The following is a 20369-nucleotide window of genomic DNA, read 5'->3' on the forward strand; positions in this document are numbered from 1 at the left end:
TTGAGCGTACCTGGAGTCGGTATTGGTTGTAGACATTCTATCCCGGGCCAAGGCACAGGCACTGGTGAGAGCCAGGAGTTTGGTGACCTGTGCTGATTTTGCCATAGGTAATCTGTATGCTTCTAGAATGTCATGGAGAGTACATACAGAATTAACAGAGACCAATCCCCCAGTTTCTAAGAACACAGATGCAAGAGCCCTCCATGAAGAGGATCAGATCGGGATTCAACAGTGGCACTTTGATCATTCAGCATGTGGGGACATGAGCATATCCACAACAACCTCAGTCATTTGGTTCCCCATCCTTTGGGGTTGGCAGTGTTGGGAAGGAACCCCCTGAACCTCCAAGCGCTTTAGAGTTAAAGGCATATAATGGACTAGGGGGGAGGATGGGCACTGGCATGGATCTCTCATGCAACTATAATCACATAAACAGACATGAGCAGGCACTGAAGAAGGTAGTTATTGTTTAAATATAAGGTGCAATTAACTGTTAGCTGGATATATTTGTAATGTCAGATCCTAGGCATTATAAAATCTTAGTGCGGTAGAAGAGTGAAACTCCCCCCTCCTTCCCATAAGAAATGTTGCCTGTGAGATTGTAAAAAATGACTACAGGCGCTTCTGCAGTGTTCATCACCAAGGCTAGCACTTGCTGCACACAAACTGACTCACCAGCTGTCTACTGTCCTTCAATGGTCCATGCAGGCTAAGAATAGGAATTACATGTTCTGTGTGACAACAAGCAGAATTGGACAAATTATGAGTATTAAGTTTGGGGGAACCTACAGGGCCCAGATAACATTAGCAGGAGGAGTGAAATATGGATGGGATGAATGAAAATGGTTTGTAAAAATGTTTAGTTTTGCTGGGGCTAGACCTCAAAGTGTATAAGTCTACAGAGCTGCAGTGTGTTTTTGCATAAGGTAGCAAAATGTAGAACAGCATGCTCTGACAAAACTGCTGACAATGAAGAAAAGAAAGGATGGGGATGAAGCCATGGTCAATATCCAGTGACACCAGTGACACCACCATGGCAAGATAGGACTATAGAAACCCCTGCATGGCACCACTTTGGTAGGAAGGAACGGAAGAGGGACAAGAGAAGACCGTTCAGGCAGCTGAGTCCTTTGCTGCCATCCTCATTTTATAAGATTAAACTTGTTATCCTTACAAGATCAGCTTTTTGCCTTATTTCCCTAGAGGGGTGTATTTATTCTGGTGTGAGTGTTATTAGGGACACCCTTACAGCAGCAAGGAAGAAGGGTTCTGGACTGAACATCAGTCCAAAGTTACATTGCCAGCATAAATATGCAACATTTCATATTGCGTAAGACGGGAATTAGATACATGCTGTGTCTTCCCTTTAAGCAGTAGTTACAAAACAGCTTGGGGAACCGCAATCGTGACAGGATGACCCTGCACTAGTGAGTCATTCTTTTCTGTCAACAGTGCGTCAGCTTGCAGACGAGCTGGGAGTCCCACGGCTACTGGATCTAAAGCTATGCTGTGGTCAGATACGGCTCGATGCTTACCATTGTGTAACGGAGTCAACACACCTTGTGCAAACCTGTTGAGCTCATCGCAGTAGAGCACAAAGGGCTTACCATAATCAAGCAAACCAAGAGCCAAAGCCATTGCAAGTGCTTGCTAAATGGCGACAAAGGCATCTTCTGCTTCCTAAGGCGGGAATTCGGGGGTCGAATCATGCATGAGGTTCTGAAGGGGCTTAACTGTGGATACATATCCTGGCACCCATTATCTGCAGTAACTGACCATCCCGAGGAACCCTCTCATCTGCCTTCTAGTGTGAGGCTTAGGGACTTTCTGGATTGCTGTAATCTGATTTTGAGATAAATGCCCTTTCCCCAGCTGAAATGTCATGGCCCAGGTATCGCACATGGGGCAGACACAACTGTAACTTGTCATTAGATGTCTTGTGACTCTTTTCAGCAAGCGCTTTCAACAGAATGAGCGAGTCTTCCTCTCATGCTTCCAGGGAGGGGTAGGCCAGCAGCAGATCGTCTACATACTGCACCAACGTTTACCTTCTTGGGAACCAGACTGAGTCAAGTTATTTCTTTAAAATGTGGTAGAACAGGGTAGGGCTTTCTATGTATCCCATTGGAACCTGATCAAACGTGTATTGCATGAATTTCTGGCTAATTGCTAACAGACTTGCTCTCTGGATGTATAGGTATGGAGAAAAATGCTGAACACCAATCTACAACCATGAAGTACTTGGCTGAATAGGGAATGCATGACAGGATAGTAGCCCGGTTAGGTACAACAGGAAAAGCTGGTTACATGGTTGCATTCACTACACGCAGGTCCTGAATAAAATGACAAATCTCTTTACCTGGCTTCTTTGTGGGCAAAATTGGAACTGCGGGTTGGTATAATATGTTGGAGAAGGGATTCTATTACAGTATCAATGCCTTCTTCAGCATGTTGAGATATAGGATACTGAGGTATACAAGGCAGAGGCGTGGCAGGATTTAGAGTAATTTTGCCTGGGTCAACATCGACCATATAAGCAGCGTCATTTGCATGGGTGGACCATAATTTGATTGGGACTCGGTCCAACAGTCCCTGTCATGAGCAGGGAGTGACTGGCCGGTCTCCAGGATTGTAATGGGTATTTCCTGCAATACTGCCAGCACCTTGTGCTTCTATGAGCGGGGATGTCAAGGTATGCACCATCAGGGGAACAGTAAATAGAGCAACATAGCTCACACAATAAATCTAGCCCAAAAATGTTTATAGGAGAACTGGGACTCAGTCAGAAATTGGACCTATCGTGATGATAAGCGGAGCAGACACAGGATGAGGTATTAGTGTACCACCACACCTACAGGATTAACAATTCCATCAGAATGCATTGTTCATGAAACCTCTGAAGATTGTAGTGTGAAATCTTTTAATCAGCAATAACACAATTACACACAGCGCAGTAGGATCAATCGGTATGAGTGGTGAAACAAGTTTGAAGACTGCTTGGCAATCCTAAGCATCAGTCTGAAGTGGTTGTGGTGGTGGCTCGGACCTTGACATTCCGAATAGAGCAGTTGGCTGCCCGCCTCGATCGCCATACTGTGGCCGATGTGGACACTCAACTTTTCAATGTCAGACTGTTTGCAGTAATTGCACTGGTCACTGCACGTGTTTGTGCAATGCCGCTCAGTAGTTTGCCCTGGTTCAAATGATTTGGGTTCTCCTTTCCCTCTTCCCCGCCCTTGTCCTCGTGGCATGGGGCAGAACCCTCCATTTCCCTGGCGAGGTAAACTCTGTATCCGCAACGCCAAATGTTTGGCTTCATTAGTTTCTTTCTGCCTTTCAACCTTTTCATGAAAGTGGTGTGGAGCTAATAAAACCACTACCAAACCCTTTCCTTCCCATCCTATTAGCACTGCCTTAATTCCCTCTGATACCTTTGGTTGCAAACCCATAACAAACTGAGCCACCAGAGCTTGAGGCGCTATAAGGGCTGCATCAGCGATCCCAGAGTATTGTTTAAAAACATAGTTTAAAATGTTTGAGATATTCCACAGGATTGTTCCTTTGGCTTGCTTATATGCATTAAATTTAGACCAATCCGTTTTTCTAGGGCACATTTCAGTGATAACCTTTACTGATAGGCTGGTAAAAACTATCAGGTGCCGAGCAGTGGCAGGTTCTTCTGCAGGCAAGTTGGCACGCACTTTCAGCAGGGTAAATATGTCTGTGGGCAGCACTGCTCACAACAATTGATTCAAATGAACACACGTAAGGTGATAACAGTCTATTATAACCTGGAGCTATTCTTGGAACATAATGGTATCTTCTCGTATCTTTGGGAATCTTTGAACGATATTAAACAAAACGGTAGTGCTCCTGGGGGCATGTACAGTAACTAAAGTATTGCCTCCTCCAGGTAACTGTCGAGGGCGGAATGCACCAGTACTGGTATTAGCTTTCGAGTTGGGGAAGCCTTAAATGTGGCTGAGGAATGCAAAAAAAGTTTGAAGAGCTGAGCTTGTGTTTCAGGGGTAAACAGACCAACCATAGAGTTTATTGGGGTAGACTGATGATAGGTTGGCGGTTGGGTATAGTCTGGACTAGCCGGTTGATGGTCGGTGCAACTTTTAAAATGGCAAGGCGGTAAGTTGCCAGAATATCTTCAGACTTGCCATTGCCGGGGGCTCCTTGGATTACGGGATATAATCGTTTGTACCTGTCTTTGTGTGGTGGTACCTGCAGGTTTGAGTACTCTCTTTTCAGGGACTTAATTAGCTCCTGGAGATTTTATTGGGTCTCTTTCAGTGCCTGGGTCATGGGCTCAGTCTGTCTTAGTAGCTTCGGTATACCAATCTAGATAACTGCCCCATTGCCGTTGATATACACGTGCGCCTTTCTTTTCTAACGCCTTATGTAGGTTTGTTATCTAAGTCAAATGTGCCTTCCTGGGGGGAAGTGCCTAGGTGGCTGTATATATTTGTGCCATTTATCCAAGTACTTGCATGCTTTGGGCGAATAATGAGTAAACTTGAATTGTGCTGAACTTCCTTTAGGAGGATGTGGCACTTGTCTAGACAGACCTGAACCCATTCTCACAGGGGTAAGACAAGGTATGACTTATTACGGATCCAGGTCTGTTCCTCACTTCGTCTGCCTTAGGACACTACCGTGTCTCGTGGCTGGTGGAGTTCGTATGACTCATAGCTGACCACTCTGCCATATCTATCCGGAGGCTAAGGTATCACCAACTTACCTCCATTCCTCCCCCATACAGAAATTTCAGTAACACCTGCAGGTGTTGGTCAAATTCAGAGGACTGCTGGTTCACAGCTTATATCCCCTGTTAGGCTATCCACAATACAGGGCGCTATTTCAGCTTCTTTCAGAGGCTTGTGTAGATGAGAGTCAAAGACAAGACACATAATCATTAGAAACAAAGCCTGTTACATATCCCGTACTGGGATAGAGGAAAATGTGAAATATAAAGTAGTGTTGCAACTGAGTTGCACATTTAGGGTTTCAAGTGTCGAGGTACAGGTTCTGACAGGACAATCATGGGGCTCTCATCCTTCCTAGTCCCTGATCCATACTACACTACTCTGACTGGTGCAGCGGTCTCATGTTCTCTTAAGTCAGTCGGGAGCATGGATGCACTGCTTTTACTTTTTACTCTAAACTGCAGTGGCCAACCACTTTTACTTTTTATTATTCAGATAAACTGTTCTGTTGGCAGGATACCTTTGCTCCTGTATCCTTGGATTATCACAACAGATGATTTCTTTAACCACCGACAAACATTTACCTCAATCCGTTTCAGACAATTCTATACGAAACTTAACCCGACACTGATGAAATTACCTGTGTTCACCAACCCATGATTTCCGGTCGGTTCTTCTTCCACAGCTTCACTGTTTACCTTCCCCGAGTCTCTGGGTGCCCTGGCCAGCTCTCCCCTCCAATGAAACCAACTCTCCTGGGCCCACGGGGATCACCGGTAGGTCGCCTGCTGACCCTGGGACATGCCCGTAGGACAGCAGGAATCTGACATCGCAGGCACCAAATTTACCTTGGAAAAAGGACCACTGGTTATTCTGGTGGATTGGTGAACAATTTATTAGTAATGAGCAACATAACAAAAAACCAACCAGCGACAGTACGAGACTTTGACGTAAGTGGGAACCCCCTTTCCACAAAGCACTGTTCTCTTATACCCAAGGTAACACATGCAGCAGAGGTACAGGCAGGGCAAATATGCTGAAACAATGTTACAAGCAGGAAACAAAGCCCCTCTATCCCAGTCTTTGATATCAGCTATGTTCTTACATGTAAGACAGTGTTATCAGAAAGGGCAGCGTAAAGCGTAAAGTGAAATGGAATATACTCCTCAAAGGTTCATACACGGCAGGCGAGCATGCTTACAATATGATGACTTCCGTCTACTAAAGCCGCTTTTCCTAAGAAAGCGGGAGCCTAAACACGTTTGTGCCAAAAGGGAAACCCGTCGAAATCGAGAGATGTGGAGGCGAGCATTAGAGGTTTGTACCACAAATTGGGCCAGTAGGGGCTCATAGTCTAGGTTACTAACATCATGGATTGATTACTCTTTCCATCTCTTCATCAGATTTAAAACATCCTGGGTCTTTCTTTGCCCACACATTCTTTGGAAGCATATTCAGAAATGGTTCTGTCTGATCTCAATTACTTAGGTCGTAGCATTGTGTTAGAATGTGCTATTCTGGTATTATGTTCGGCGGATGTACCTACCTTTTTCTTAAGAGCAGAGCATGCTGTCTCTTCCTTTCCCTGTCAGGTGTAGCAGCTGATGTTGAAGCTGTAGTGTTCGATTGTTTCCTTGCTGTAGTGACAACCATGCAATTTAGGGTTTGGATGGCCTCTAATAATAGTTGGGTATTGTGGTACAAGCTTATATTACTTCATGCAATTTGCTAACTTGTTTCAAGACAGATGGGTGGGGTGAAGCATAGTGGGATTAGGTTAGTTCTCTCTGAGTGCCATCACAATGGGAGTTTGTGACTGGGTTTGTGGAGCTCTCAGGGTTGCTACAAAAACGTTGGTAGCATCTTCCGCTTCCTGCAGCCTTTTCAGTGTCATGTGTTGCCTGAATATCAGTGTTGAAAATCTATGTGCCATGCTGCAGAGATGAATTTGATAGTTTAGGAGCCTTCAAATCCCTTGTTCTCTGGGCCGATGGCATATAGGGAGATTTTTCTTTGCTAAGGCAACCGACAAATGTTTGATTCTTAAATGTTGGTTATTGTTTTGTAACTTTATGAGCCTCTTCTGTAATCTGAAGTGGCCTCAGTCCGATTTTAACCTGTAGAGCACACTTTGCGTGCCCCTTTTTTGTTTGTTTTTGCAATCTATTTTGACTTGTGCCCCTATACACTTTTGGCCTATATTTCCTCCAACTGATGGAGTGGGACACCTTCTTCAATGGACACCAAAGATGCAACTCTTCCGGTCTCCTTGGCATGCTCTGCCTTTTCCTTTCTTTTAATTTTATTATAAAAAAATACAAAAAAGGTAGTAGGCGCCCCTCTCTCGAAAGAACACGGCATGATAACCTGTTCAGTGGTTTTTACCCACTTTGAGAGTCCGCAGCCATCACTTTTTGCTCACTGTACTTTACACAACGGAGGAATATCCATTTGCATATCAGTCTTTGTCCCGCCCACAAGGGCAGTCCAGCACCAAAATGCCAGGCAAACCTCCTTTGAGCAAGACTACCAACAGCAACCCCATACACGTGTTTCAGCCTTGTTGATTTTATTATTATTGGCCACAGCCTCAGCAATTCTCGCACATGGTGTTATTATGTAGATGACACCAATTACACATACTGTGATTCTCTATCAGCGGGAACCACTGATCACAACCCAAGCAAAACCTATCTGCAGTTTTGTCCATGTGCTCAAAACGCTGAAGATACCGGAACCTTCTAAATAACAAAAGGTATGGCTTGCATTTATATTGGAACTGCCCTGTTTATTCTGAAAATGACTGATTTCAGTACCTTAAATCTTATGAAACTTTCTGGTTCAAGTCCAGCGATGTTCATTATCTTGCCTCTCCGTAACCTTTCTCCATGACCGAATCAATGGGGTAGAGGGATGAAAGGTGTCTTCTGCAGTGAGAAGCACTGAGAGTTTACATAGTTATCATACAGTGAACCTATTGTGGAACAGCTTTGCTCAGCACCTAATCACAGAAACTTAAATTAAACAAGATGAAATGCTCCATATCAAATGCTTCATGGAGTACTATATAGTATGTATATCGAAAACCAATTTGTTATGCAAGAAATCTCTTCTTTGCCCAGTGATTATGACTTTCCCAGGCAAACCATTCTCTCACATGGTGTGGAGTATTCTTTACATATAGACAATTTTATAGAGCAAATTTTATAGAGCGGGCACCAGCAAGGTGATGTGAATACTTAGAAATTGAGTTACTTAAAAATTAAATAAAACTAAATCTTTCCAACACACCAAAAAAGTATCTTGCACTAGTACAGTAAAAGCAGAACTTCACAAATGAGTCTGGTAACACCCTGGAAGATACTAGGTGATCCCTAGCGGTAATCCCACAAATCGCATTATTCAAAATATCATGAGTGGTTGAAAAATTCCAAAATCAGTTCCTATATCTTGTGTTATGTTGTTGAGCACTGAGCACTAAGTGTACCCTTCACTCTCAGAGGATGAAATGACCCAACTGGATCTGTGAGTAGGTGGGTTTCTGATGGGAGAGTCAGTGGGAAATCCCAGGAAAGTTCCATCAGAGCTGGAAACGACACTTGCGATTTCCACATAGGCGCCACGATCACTATCGTTGCTCTCTCCCTGGGAACTTTCGCTAGCACTCTGCTCAACATCATGAATGGCAGAAACGCATAGTGCACTCCTCCGCCCCAGTTCTGGAGGAACACGTTTGTCCCTAGAGTGGCTTGGTCTAGCCTCCAACTGAAGAAGCGACCCGTCTGCGCGTTCAGCCTGGACCCAAATAGGTCAGCGTGAATCGGCCCCCCAAAGCTGAACTAGGCGCAGGAATACACCCCTGTTCAGTTTCCAGTCGCTGGAGTCCGTCAGATAACGTGAGTTCCAGTCCGCCACCACATTGAGGGACCCTGGCAAATACTCTGCCGTCACTGAAATTCCCCAATGCAGGCAATGGTGCTAGAAATCCTCGGCAGTTTGGATCAGGTCCCTTCCAGATGGTTTATGTACCATACGGCTGATATGTTGTCCATCTTTAGGAGAATGCATCAGTTTTCTCTGCCCATTGCAAAAGCTTTGATCGCGAAAGACACAGTTAAGTTCTAGACAATTTATATGTAAATATAGTTCTTCAGGAGCCCTTTTGCTCCCTGTCTCTATCAAACCGCATCTGGCACCACAGCCTGCTCTGCTGGCATCTGACTTTTATCACCAGATCGGGACTGTCTCCGAAAATGGCATGAATGTTCCACGCCTCCATGTTCTGCAGCCACCAATGTAACTCTGCATTCGAAATGACTAAAGGGATCATCTGGTGGTACCTCAGACACTGCTGAAGGTGCCAGATCTTCAGCATCTGGAGGGCTCTATAGTGCAGAGGCCCTGGAAAGATGGCCTGAATGGTAGATGCTAGAAGACCTACCAGTCTCACTAGGGAACCTACTAGTCCCACTAGCGAACCGAGAGAGACTACCTCCTTGTCGAGGCATGTCCTTATCCCTCTTTTGATATCCCAGATCTTTTTTGCTGGAAGCTCAAGCGCTGACTTTCCATCTTAGAAGTCTAACCTCCTGGTCAGGGTCATGTCTGACTCCTCCTGATTGATCAGGAACCCTAGAGACATCAGGAGGTTCTTTACCCACTGCACCTGATATATCAAGGTCTCTATGTGGTCCGCTGTAAATAGGATGTCTTTGACATATATCACTATGCAGGTGCCCTTTTTTCTGATGACCATTGCTACCGGTCACATCAGCTTGGTGAAAGCCCAAGGGGCTGATGTGAGTCTGAAAGGTAGTGTTTTGAATCGCCAAAACTGGCCTTCCCACCTGAACGCTAGTAAGGGTCGATATTCTTCTGGCACAGAGACCGTCAGGTATGCGTATTTGAGATCTATCCTGACCATCCATTCGTCCTTCCTGAGAATGTCTCTCAGCATATGATTGCCCTCCATCTTGACATGCTTGTAAGTCACCCAGCTGTTCAGCTCCTTTAGAATTATCACTGGCCTCACTCTCTTTCCTGTGAACCAGGAACATGTTGCTCTCCAACGCGGGAGATTGAGTGCCCCAAAGTTCTGTGGCGTTTTTTGCTTTGAGCTGCGTGAGCTCGTTGTGCAGGAGCGCTTGCTCCTCTTGCGACATTCGAATGGGACAATGTCTGGCGGCTGAATGAATTCTACTTGGAAACCACAGGCTGTCTGCAGCACACATGCAGCATAGCTGGAGACCGTGTGCCAACTTTGCCAAAATCGCTTTGTTTTCCCCCTTACAGGCGGATAGCGTATCTGCCCCTCTCACCTTGTGTTGCACTTTGTGCTCTGCCTGCTCCTCTTCCTCTGCATCCCCTGAAGTTCCTCCCTCTGGTCGAGAAGGAGGAGTCTTGCTGTGTTGATTCCCAGTAGTGGACTCTTGGGCTTTCGGGACGACAAGTAGCGACCGGCCGATCATCCCCCGTTAACGGCCGGTGCCGGCAAAAACCTTGTTTGTGAAGATCTTTTTGATGGAGGCTTGCGCCTTCTCCAGGGGCGTGTATGTTCCCACAAATCATCCTGTTTCCTTGCTGAAGGCCTCTCTGAAGAGAGTCCTTGCGCTGCCTCCCCTGCCTCATAGGAGTTAAGATCGCTCAATTTGTCATTGATCTTCAGATGGAGGCCTCTTCGCCTCTCTGAAGAGATGGCGCAGTTGGCATTTCCCAGAAGGCATACGGCTCGCTGCGCCCAATTCGCTAGAGTGTTGAGGTCTACCTCTTCACCTGTATCCCTAGCACGCTGAGCTAGGTCCATCATTTTTGCAGTGGTCTTGGTGAGGTTCAGCAGTTTCTCTTGACAACTCCTCCAGGATCTATCCATACCTTTTCTAAGATCCTTGGAAGTTTTGGCGACAAAGGTGATCATTTTGGGGCCTCAAGACACTTTCCCTGCCAGATCTGGGCACGGGCATTCTGCCCTCATGCGCATCCTGGTATCCTTGTCCAATTGCTTCCTAATTCTCTGTGCCACTCTAGTGTAGGGCTGCTAGTCTGATGATTTGGGGTTTCTGATGTTCTTTGGGTCGAACATATCAGATATCTCTCTGTCCTGGTTCTCCAGGTGCTTCTTCTTCCTGCACATTTTAATGCCCACTAGGGCTGTTATGTCCTCATTGGTTTAACTCGTGAGGAAGCATTAGTCTCTAGCGACCCTCTGTCGGTGTCTTCACCTGTATTGCCCATATTATCTTTCCCTGGGATGGGGGTCAGGAGGCTTGGCACCACTGACCTCTGGAGGAAAGGCTCTTTCAACTTTCTGAAGATGTCTGCAGCCTCGGGAGCATGATGATCAACCCTGTATCGGGAGTAGAAGAGTTTTCTCTTCCGGGTCGTCTTACTCCCCTAAAGGCTCTTGCCCTGACCGGCAGCCTTTTAAGGGTGTTCCTTAGGATAGACTCTAGGGTGGCCAGCCTGTCTTGCAGTGGCTTAACTCCCTCCGCCACTGCTTCCACCAAGGAATTTCCTAGCACCTGCTTAAAACTGAGCGCCAGATCGCTCTCTGTCTGTTCTTCCTCACTCCACTCTGACATCGCGAATGCTGAGCCTAGGTGCTGTGTGCCAGTGCCTGGACTCAGGAGGCTGAAGCACACGTCTGCTGAAACTCTTGGTATAGGGCTGGCGAGATGGTTGCACCCGCAGTAGTTACTGCTTCTGTTTTCCTCTGGTAGTTCTTTATTTCAGGTGGGTAATTTTGTTTGCACGAGAGCTGCTTTACTGATGAAAGCATTATTGGTCCTCTTCCCTTTTATATTTTGTCTTCCGGCATGTCTGTCATGTGCCCAGCGAGCTCTGTGATGTGAGCACGATCGGGAGCTACTACGCCCTTGCTCCGCTCATGAAATGTGCTGTGCGAGCGTTCATCTACAATTGTGCTTGGAGCACTGCGACCACTCTCGCCCGTGTGCCAGCAATTTCTCTGTGGCGCTCGTGGGGCTATTTTTGTGTCGCACAAGCGACGGGATGAGATTCCTCCTCTCCAAGGGAAGGGGTCTCGTTTCCTTTGATCCGTGCTCGCTGGCTCCACCGATTGCGCCTGAGCGTGCTTGCCATCAAGCACGGGTCCCGCTTGGTGCTTGCGGTGAGCCGCGCCTCTGCTGTAACAAACCTGACTGGAGGAATAAAACCTACCTGGAAATGCTGCCAGTTGTGCTGCGCCGGTCTGTAAACCGAACGCAAACCCTCTGCTGCAGCTCGCACCTGTTCGCCCGACCTATAAATATCACCTCATTTATTTCAATCAAAGCACGTCATATCTCTGTAACCAACATCAAATACACAGCAATTATCCAACGTATTCACTCAACAGTACAGATAATACTTATCTTGCTGAAGAGCAACTAAAGAAGAGGAGGAGTTACAGACAGGAAGTAACTAAAGGCTACAAGGACCGGAAGTGAGAAGGACTACAAGAGAGTGACTAAAGTTTGGGAAATGTAGTTCTCACATAAATAGAAAGAAAGTTTAATTATTTATATGTGTTAAGTTGAAACTGCTGAAGAGTAGAATTAAAGAAGTTGAAGCATAATGCTTGCCTCCTGTCTTGACATGGAATTAATTTACAGGGAAACTCATGAAAAGTTGGTACAAATGTTAGTCTCATACATTCAGAACAAAATATGATGGGCATGTGTGGTACCAACACAAAGTTCAACGCAATGGCAATATATAAAATTGCAACATCTCATATGAAAACAAAATGGTGTAGAAAGAGCATTCCTCAAATATGTAACACTCATCACTAGAGTTAAGAAGAAAATAACACCACGTGTAAACAACAAACCAAACATCATATCCCCTTTCCAATTAATATAGCAGTGGAAATCTTCCTTTAAGTAACTTGTGTTAAACTCATACAAAACACTTGACGTTCAACTCTTCATGCCATGTGGAAATACTGAATTTAATCTTATCAATCCAAAATGGCTTCTCTTTGTGACAACAGATGATTAACAGTTGGTTTGATGTAAACCGGTTCTCAGTACTTCTGGTAAATGGAATTTCATTTGGGATATTTGGTGTCCTTGTTCTATAAAATATATTGTAACAGAATGATTTTATGTTCCTGATTTTTAAATTCGAGCCATGTTCATTCCAGCAATTTTTGGTCTTCCTGCTTGACTGTCCAAAAAAATATATGCCACAGGGTTATTGGATGCTATGTATGATATTAGAAGACTCACAAGTCACAAACTGACATAACCTAATCTTCTCCCCTGTGCTGGGATGGTGTACAATGTTACCTTTTTTAATGTAGCCTCAATTAGTACAATTATAACAGGCAAGTGTTCATGATTTTTTTGTTGGTAGTCACTGTTACGTTAACATCTGTATAAACCAATACATCCTTCAACTTTTTGCTACATATAGACTGCCATCTCAGTTTCCTGTTTTACCCACTCTTTCTGTACCCCTTCTCTCCGCAGCTCTGAACTACTGCCAAGTTTCCATCATCGGGCATAGTATGGGTGAGTGTCTTTTCTCATGTGTTTGGGGCCAGGAGAAATGAGTGGTGTTGGCATTGAGGGGTTGAGAGGCTGAGATTGGGTTGAGTTAGCTGGCGCAGGGCAGGCCAGGGGACTGCAAGAGGCTGGAGTTTGAGACATATATATACGTTCACACACACTCTCTCCCCCACTCTCCCTCTCCATCCCTCTCTCTATCCCTCTCTCTTCCCCTCTCTCCCTCCCTCTCCCTCTCCCTCCCTCTTCTCTCTTTCCCTCTCTCTCCATCTCTTTCCCTCTCTCTCCCTCTCTCTCCATTTGCTGGAGTATAAGTTCACATAGAAGCTGGGCTCCTTTACCATTCCCCACTGATCTTCCTGCAGCGTCTGGAAGAGGTATTCTCCTCTAACAATGCACTTATGATTGAGTAACTAGCTCTCTTTTCTCCATGTTTTATAGGTGGCATCATCGGAACCATGGTGAGTGTTAACCTATAATCGGCTTCACAGTGAGTGCATACTCTCATTGAGTAAAAGGCCATGGTCTTGAAATGACGAGAGACTGAGACCTATTTCCAGGATACTGCTCTAACTAGTGTGGATGGGGCTCTGGTCAGAACTGCTTTTAGGGACATCTTCCATGTTTTTCTTCAGCCAATCTTGGCAATGTTTTTCTTGTTGAGGCGGCGGGGAGACAAAGGGCCTTCCATGTTTTTCATCATAGAAATGTGTGTGCCTCCTTCACCTCCTATGTGTCCCCAAAGCAAATGCTGTACCTCCCGAACCCATTGTCCCCACCTCACCCACTTTTTCCTTTCTGCTCTGCCCCCTTCCGATGTATTGCTGCTTTTAACCACTATGTACACGCATGACCCACTTGATGCTAACTTACTCACTGCCCACCTCAAACACTTGGTGCCACTGCCTACTTTATTCCATTACTCGCTGTACCTCATGCATAGTTTCTCTTACCAAGCCCTTAACAAGTAAATATGACCTCCCACTGCAGCCCATATCCTCAGAAATGTCAACCCCCCTTTGCTTGCAGTTGAAAACATGTTTTGAAGTCTTTGATTTGAGAGAACACTATATTTGACCACAAGGCTACTCGTTTCTGGCAATTACTTGTATCAAGCCAGCTGTGATCCACTTGAGACATTGCCTCTTTGGAGGGGAGGCGGCCAGGGGCTGAAGCCCTTTTAGCCTCGAAGGTTTTATGTCACTGACCAGTGGTGTCGGCCCGACTTTCTTAGTCTTCCTGTACCACTTGGGTTAGCTGTTATACTGATATCAATGTTAGCAACTTGTATTCATGTCAAGGCTTTAATTGGAAAATAATCTGGGGCACAGTTGTAAATACTCATGCACCTCGCCAACCCTACATAACCTCTTCACTCTACCTCTATTTAATGACCTGAAATGTCTCAGCATAACGTTCACCAATCATGCCGATGACACACAAGTCCTTCTCCCTCTATCTGGTGACTACGAGAAAGACCTCAGAACACTACAACAGACCTATGCAATCATCCAGGCTTGGATGGCGGCAAACGGCCTATGCCTTAACGGGGATAAAACAGAACTCCTAAATGTAGGCCCCAAGGAAACCTTAAAATAACTTGACTCCAAATGCAGCAATTTCAGCATCGAAAACACTGTCATCCCAGTCTCGGCTGCAGTAAAAACACTCGTAGTCTTTCTGGACTCACCCTCTCCATGAATAGACAAGTTAGTTATATCTCCTCATCAGCAGCCCACACTACTAAAATCATCAATGCGGTAAAACCCTACCTTTCCGCCAAGAACTGTCTCAACATTGCCAGAGCCACCATAGGAGCTAAACTGGACTACTGCAATGTCCTACTGCTAGGTACGTCTGCCAAGAACATGAACAAGCTACACATTGCCCCAAATAATGCTCTCCGAGCGGCTCTGAGTATCCCCAGGAGAGAGCATATCTCCCAGGCCAGACAAGATGCCCACTGGCTCCCTATCAAAGAACGCATACTGTTCAAGGCACTCACATTCACACACAGATGTCTCTCCCAATCGGTGCCCCGATAGCTAGCGGATCGAATACACCCTTCACAATCACTCAGACCCAAGCGAGAACTCTACTCTGACCAACTCGCGGTCCCTGTCTTTAACATAGCCAAAGCCGGCGGTACTAGCTTTGAAGTGTTGGCACCAAAATCTTGGAACTTACTACCTCTCAAACTCAGGAAGGAAACCTCCATTCTTAGCCTTTAGAAAGGCTCTGAAAACCCTACTATTCAAATAACTGTTTGTTCCACTGTAACCAAGGAACTTTGATTACTGCCTAATCTGTATGAGCCTGAACCTGAGAACTGTACACTGTTTTTGACTGCACCCAAGTGAATATGCTGTAACAGTGCCACGATGCCCTAGGGCAGCTGCATGCTTTATAAATGGAAATAAATAAATAAATACTCGGTGCGTACCACTAGGGGGCACACTGGTGCAGCAAGGGATCTGAACCACTGATATTCCGCATTCCCTTTATAAGTGGATGCTAACATTATTGAGCCCTCATAACTGATAACGCGATTTCTAATTATTTTGCTTCCCTTTTTCGTGAACTAAATTAATTATTAAGGCCAGATAGCAGAAAGATGTGGATTGGGCAAAACCTTCAGTCATCGCATGAGAAAATAAGAAAAACAGCAGAGCCATTTCCAGTTGCAACCTCACCAACTTCACGGAATTTTACCCAACTTGCAAGTCTCTTAGCACAGAATTTAATGGACCATTTTTTTCCATTCGTTGCAGAGTACGGATTTGTATTAGTACATTCTGGGGTGGTTGGAAGACCGTGTTAGTTAGACAAACAGTACTCCATGTTCCTTAAAACAACACAAAATCACAATATATTGCAGAGATGATACCTTTATTTGGGTTAACTGATAAATCTGTCTGTTTGCTTAAATACCACATGGGTCTTGTGCAGGCGGTAAGAGTACAATGAAACGGAACACTCAACTATATAGATAACAAGTGTTTGATTACATGATACAGTGTGGGCAAGGTACACGTGTGTTATGTGAGTACAGGAAAGGAGGTGCGCTGTTTGCATTTTATGGGGTGTAAGAGGGAACTATAAGTCTAGTGAAACAGGAGATCTTTTTATTCCACTTATTGCCTCCATTTATTTCAATACTATTGTTGAGTGTGCGAAAGAAAGATGCACTCTTGGTAGAAACCCGACACTTAGTTTAGCTGCCCTTCAAAGAAGCGGCCCACAGACTAGCGCTAGTGATGTGCAAAATAGGGTGAAGTGCTTTGCAGGAGCTTGCAGAGATGACACATGTATTAGGCCAACTCAAAAGTTTATTAGGCGAACTACATCAGTACATCAGTAGTAATTCTTGCATAGTGTTGCTCGTATGACCTTTATTTTATTTTTATTTTATTGAGCCATTTGTAAGGCGCTTTATACAACAGAATTCTATTTCAGAGCGCCATAAGGCTAAATAGGAGGGGAACAGGGGAAATAATAACAACGGCAAAAACAGTAATATACAGTCTTGGTCCTACTAGGCCTTGTGGCATTCGGCCATGCAAGTGCATTGAGGAGAATTGCAGGGGATGGGGATGGAAGTGGGGAGTAGAGGAGTGGACAAGTGCTTTTGGAGGGCCCGGGAGGGGAGTGCTAAGAGGAGCCAAGGAGGAGAACCTCAGGCTAAGTGCTAGTACAGGTGACTCTCAGGCTGGTATGTGGAGCCACCAAGCAGGGGCCAGCAGGACAGTGCAGTGTGGGAGGTCGGGGGGGGGGGGGAGTGCTGGTATTGACTTGGAGGAAGGGCCTGGGATCCAGTGGGATTCATGAGGATCAGGCCAGTGGTCACAGCGGCAGTGGGGTCATTAGCAGGGAAGGGAAAGAGGGAAATAGGTAGAGAAGAGTAGAGTTTTGAGCAGTTTCCAGAACTTAAGGAGGTCTGGCTCAAGTCTGAGGGGGGCAGGGAGGCTGTTCCAAAGGGAGGCACCAGCCATGGAGAGAGACCTGCCCCCCACTCTCTGCTTGATGATCATGAAGGCAACCAACAAGATCATTGTGGAGGGTCAGTTGGGGGAGGACCAACTGTTCCAAGAGTTTACCCAGGAAGGGGTAGTACAGATAGGGCTATTGTTAGCCGGGCAGGAGGGGTCAGCAGACAGATTTTTTAAGAGCGAGTGCACAAGGGTTTGCTTGAGGGATAGAGGGAAAGAGCCAGTGGCAAAGGATTGGTTAAAGAAGTCGGCAAGAGCCGGGGCAAGAGGAGAGATGTTGTCCTTAATGGTTCTAGAGGAGCAGGGGAGCACCTGGTTGGAGGAGGCCATCATAGAGCGGACCACTTTAGAGACCTCACCCGGTTCTATGGGCGGGAGGGAGGAGAGTGAGGGTGGTTACACGAGGGGGGGCCAAGGGAGGCAGGGAAGCAGGTGTGGGAGGGGACATGGGGGTGGAGGCGAGTGAGGACAGGTGTCCTGAGTTTTGGATGTGAAGTGGGAGGCCAAGGCAGTGAAGAGAGCCTGGGAAGGGAGGAGAGAGGTGGAGACCGCAAATGGATTGGCAAGTTCCTTGCAGATTTTCAAAAGTACGGCTGTGTTGTTAGTGGCTCCAGAGATGCGGGCCTGGGTGTGGGCCTGCTTCTATGAGCGGATAGAGAAGCGATATTGCCTTTGGAGCAGGCAGCAGACCAGCTTGTCAGAGGATAAGCAATCGACATTTATATGATAGAAGAAATTTAGGAAGAGAAAATTAGATTGCACAGTGATCCGACATGTCTTATCTGGTGCACTCAGAGCTCCATGTAAGATTTTCATTTGAGGGTATTTCGACCCCCTCCCCCCCACCCCCCACCCTTTTTGTTTTTAAGTTGGGAGTAAAATATTTTTTTAGTTGAGCAAAATATATTTTAATTCTAAAACGGATACCTTTTTGTAATCCATAATTCTTTGCAACTGGTAGTTCACGCAAATTAAAATATGCATTTTTACCTTAAGGTTCCTCTTCAGACCTGGTAGTAATATTGGTAGTAAACCTCCTTCCTGTGGCCCTGCTCTGCTAGAACCACTGATTGGAACATATCTGCGGTGTAGAATGGGTGTAAGCAGGGTCCCAGAGTTCTTTATTTCGTGTTTTTGTTGAGGATAGTTTCGCTCCCCACTTTTTTTTTGTGTTAAGTGTTTTCCTGTTTTCAGGGAGTAAAGGTGGATTTTATGCTCCTTTTCTGTATGGCTGGGCACACATATTGTTGATTGGCCAGAAATTGAAGGATAAGCACCTTATTTTACATCAAGGCCTTGGTTGAATGCCATAAATCCTAAGCAGGCCTTGCAAATTCTTAAAAAGCCCATTAGGCCTATCGGGGCAAGTTCTTTAGTTTATATAACTCAATCTAAAATAAATCTTTCTGATGCTTGTGAATCTGCTTAGAATCACATGCTGTGAATATAGTCCGACATCTAGTGGTAACCGCAGAGTATGGGATCTTGTCTTTCGCAGATCGAAAGGGGACCTCAACATGGGCGTGCCTGTAATACTATCCCTAACGTGATTGTAGTGTACCCAAAATCCCTCATGCGTCGAGGTCCCTCAGATCGTTTATTTCCATCTGGAGCTGTTAGCGGTGTTCAAAGATTTGAAGGCTTTTCAGACACAATTGCAGGGAAAGACAGTACTGGTCCTACGGGACAGCACCACGGCCATGTACTACCTGAACAAGCAGGGGGCATTAACAATCCAAGGCTATCCAAACTGTCACAGAACATTTGGAACTGGGCTCTCAAACATAAGATGCTCCTACTGTCTCAACATGTTCCAGGGGAACTCAATCTTCTGGCAGACGTGCTGAGCAGAGACTTCCCACTACCCTTAGAGTATGAATGGCGACTACACAAAGACATTGTCTCCAACGTTTTCGCAGAATGGGGCTTCCCAGAGATCTACTTGTTCGCAACTCCGGAGAACTCACAATGCCCAGATTAACTCACAATGCCCAGATTACACCTCCCAGGCACCCTCAGAACCGATCCAAGGGAAACGGTCTGTGGATAATATGGTCATGGAAATTTGTTTAAGCTTTTCCCCCGACTCCCCTACTAAACATGATTGTGTACAAGATGCACCAGGAACCAGTCACCATGATATTGGTGGCCCAATGTGGGCCCACCAACCCTGGTTCTCCCATCTGATGGAGATGTCACTCTCTCCTCCGATGAAACTACCTTGCCTATACAACATGCTATCTCAGGACAAGGGGGAAACACTTCATCCATGCCCTCAGACTCTCAACTTAGTGGCCTGGTGCCTGAGGTCATAGAGTTCGGGCATCTCCAACTTCATGCATGGATATACTTAGGGAAGCAAGAAAGCCAAACACCAGACATTGCTACTCCAATAAATGGAAACGCTTCACATCTGGTGCAATTCCAAGAGCATCAATCGCATTGACTGCTCTCCTACTCATATTGTACTATACCTGACTCACCCACTAGACTTCGGTCTAGTTTTTAATTCTTTGAAGGTCCACCTAGCAGCCTATACCACGTCCCAGCGAAAGGTGTTGTGGTGGAAGATCCCAGTAATTCAAGCTTTCATGGAAGGGGTTAAGAGAAATCATCCCCCTATTTCTAACCCGTATCCTGGATGGGACCTACATGTGGTATTAACCAGACCTATGGGGTCTCCATTTGAACCTATGCGCAAGGCAAGCCTCAAAGCACTCACTTACAAGAATGCCTTCTTAGTGGCAGTCACTTCAATAAGGAGAGTCGGTGAACTACAGGCCCTTTCAATTTTAGACCCTTTTGTCAAAATTCACAGAGATAAGGTGGTTCTGCGCATTCACCCACGGTTTGCGCCCAAATTCATTTCTTAATTCCATGTGAACCAATCTATACAACTACCCACATTCTTCCAGAACCCCTCTAATGTGGTGGAAAAAAAACCTACACATACTGGATGTGCGCAGGGCAGTCATGTACTATCTGGAAAGAACTAAACCACTAAGGAAAACAAACCAGTTTTTCGTTTCAGTGGCGACTGGTAGAGAAGGGGATCCTGTCTCTAAATCAGCCATCTCGAGGTGGATTGTCAATTGCATCACACTCTGCTACACTGTTGCCAAGAGAGATCTGCCCTTCAAGCCTAGAGCACACTCTAG

General features: G+C 45.7%; 1 protein-coding gene across 3 annotated transcripts in view; it reads left to right on the forward strand.

The window, feature by feature from the left end:
- Positions 1–20369, forward strand: part of SERHL2 (serine hydrolase like 2) — a 357899-nt gene that overhangs the window by 73385 nt on the left and 264145 nt on the right. For all 3 annotated transcript variants that reach the window (XM_069652694.1, XM_069652695.1, XM_069652693.1), the window contains 2 exons: positions 13187–13228; positions 13664–13683. In XM_069652694.1, coding sequence (XP_069508795.1) covers positions 13187–13228; positions 13664–13683 — 62 coding nt within the window. The remainder of the gene's footprint in view (positions 1–13186; positions 13229–13663; positions 13684–20369) is intronic.

This window comes from Ambystoma mexicanum, chromosome 3p (assembly GCF_040938575.1).
Source record: "Ambystoma mexicanum isolate Mex_15411 chromosome 3p, UKY_AmexF1_1, whole genome shotgun sequence".
Lineage (NCBI taxonomy): Eukaryota > Metazoa > Chordata > Amphibia > Caudata > Ambystomatidae > Ambystoma > Ambystoma mexicanum.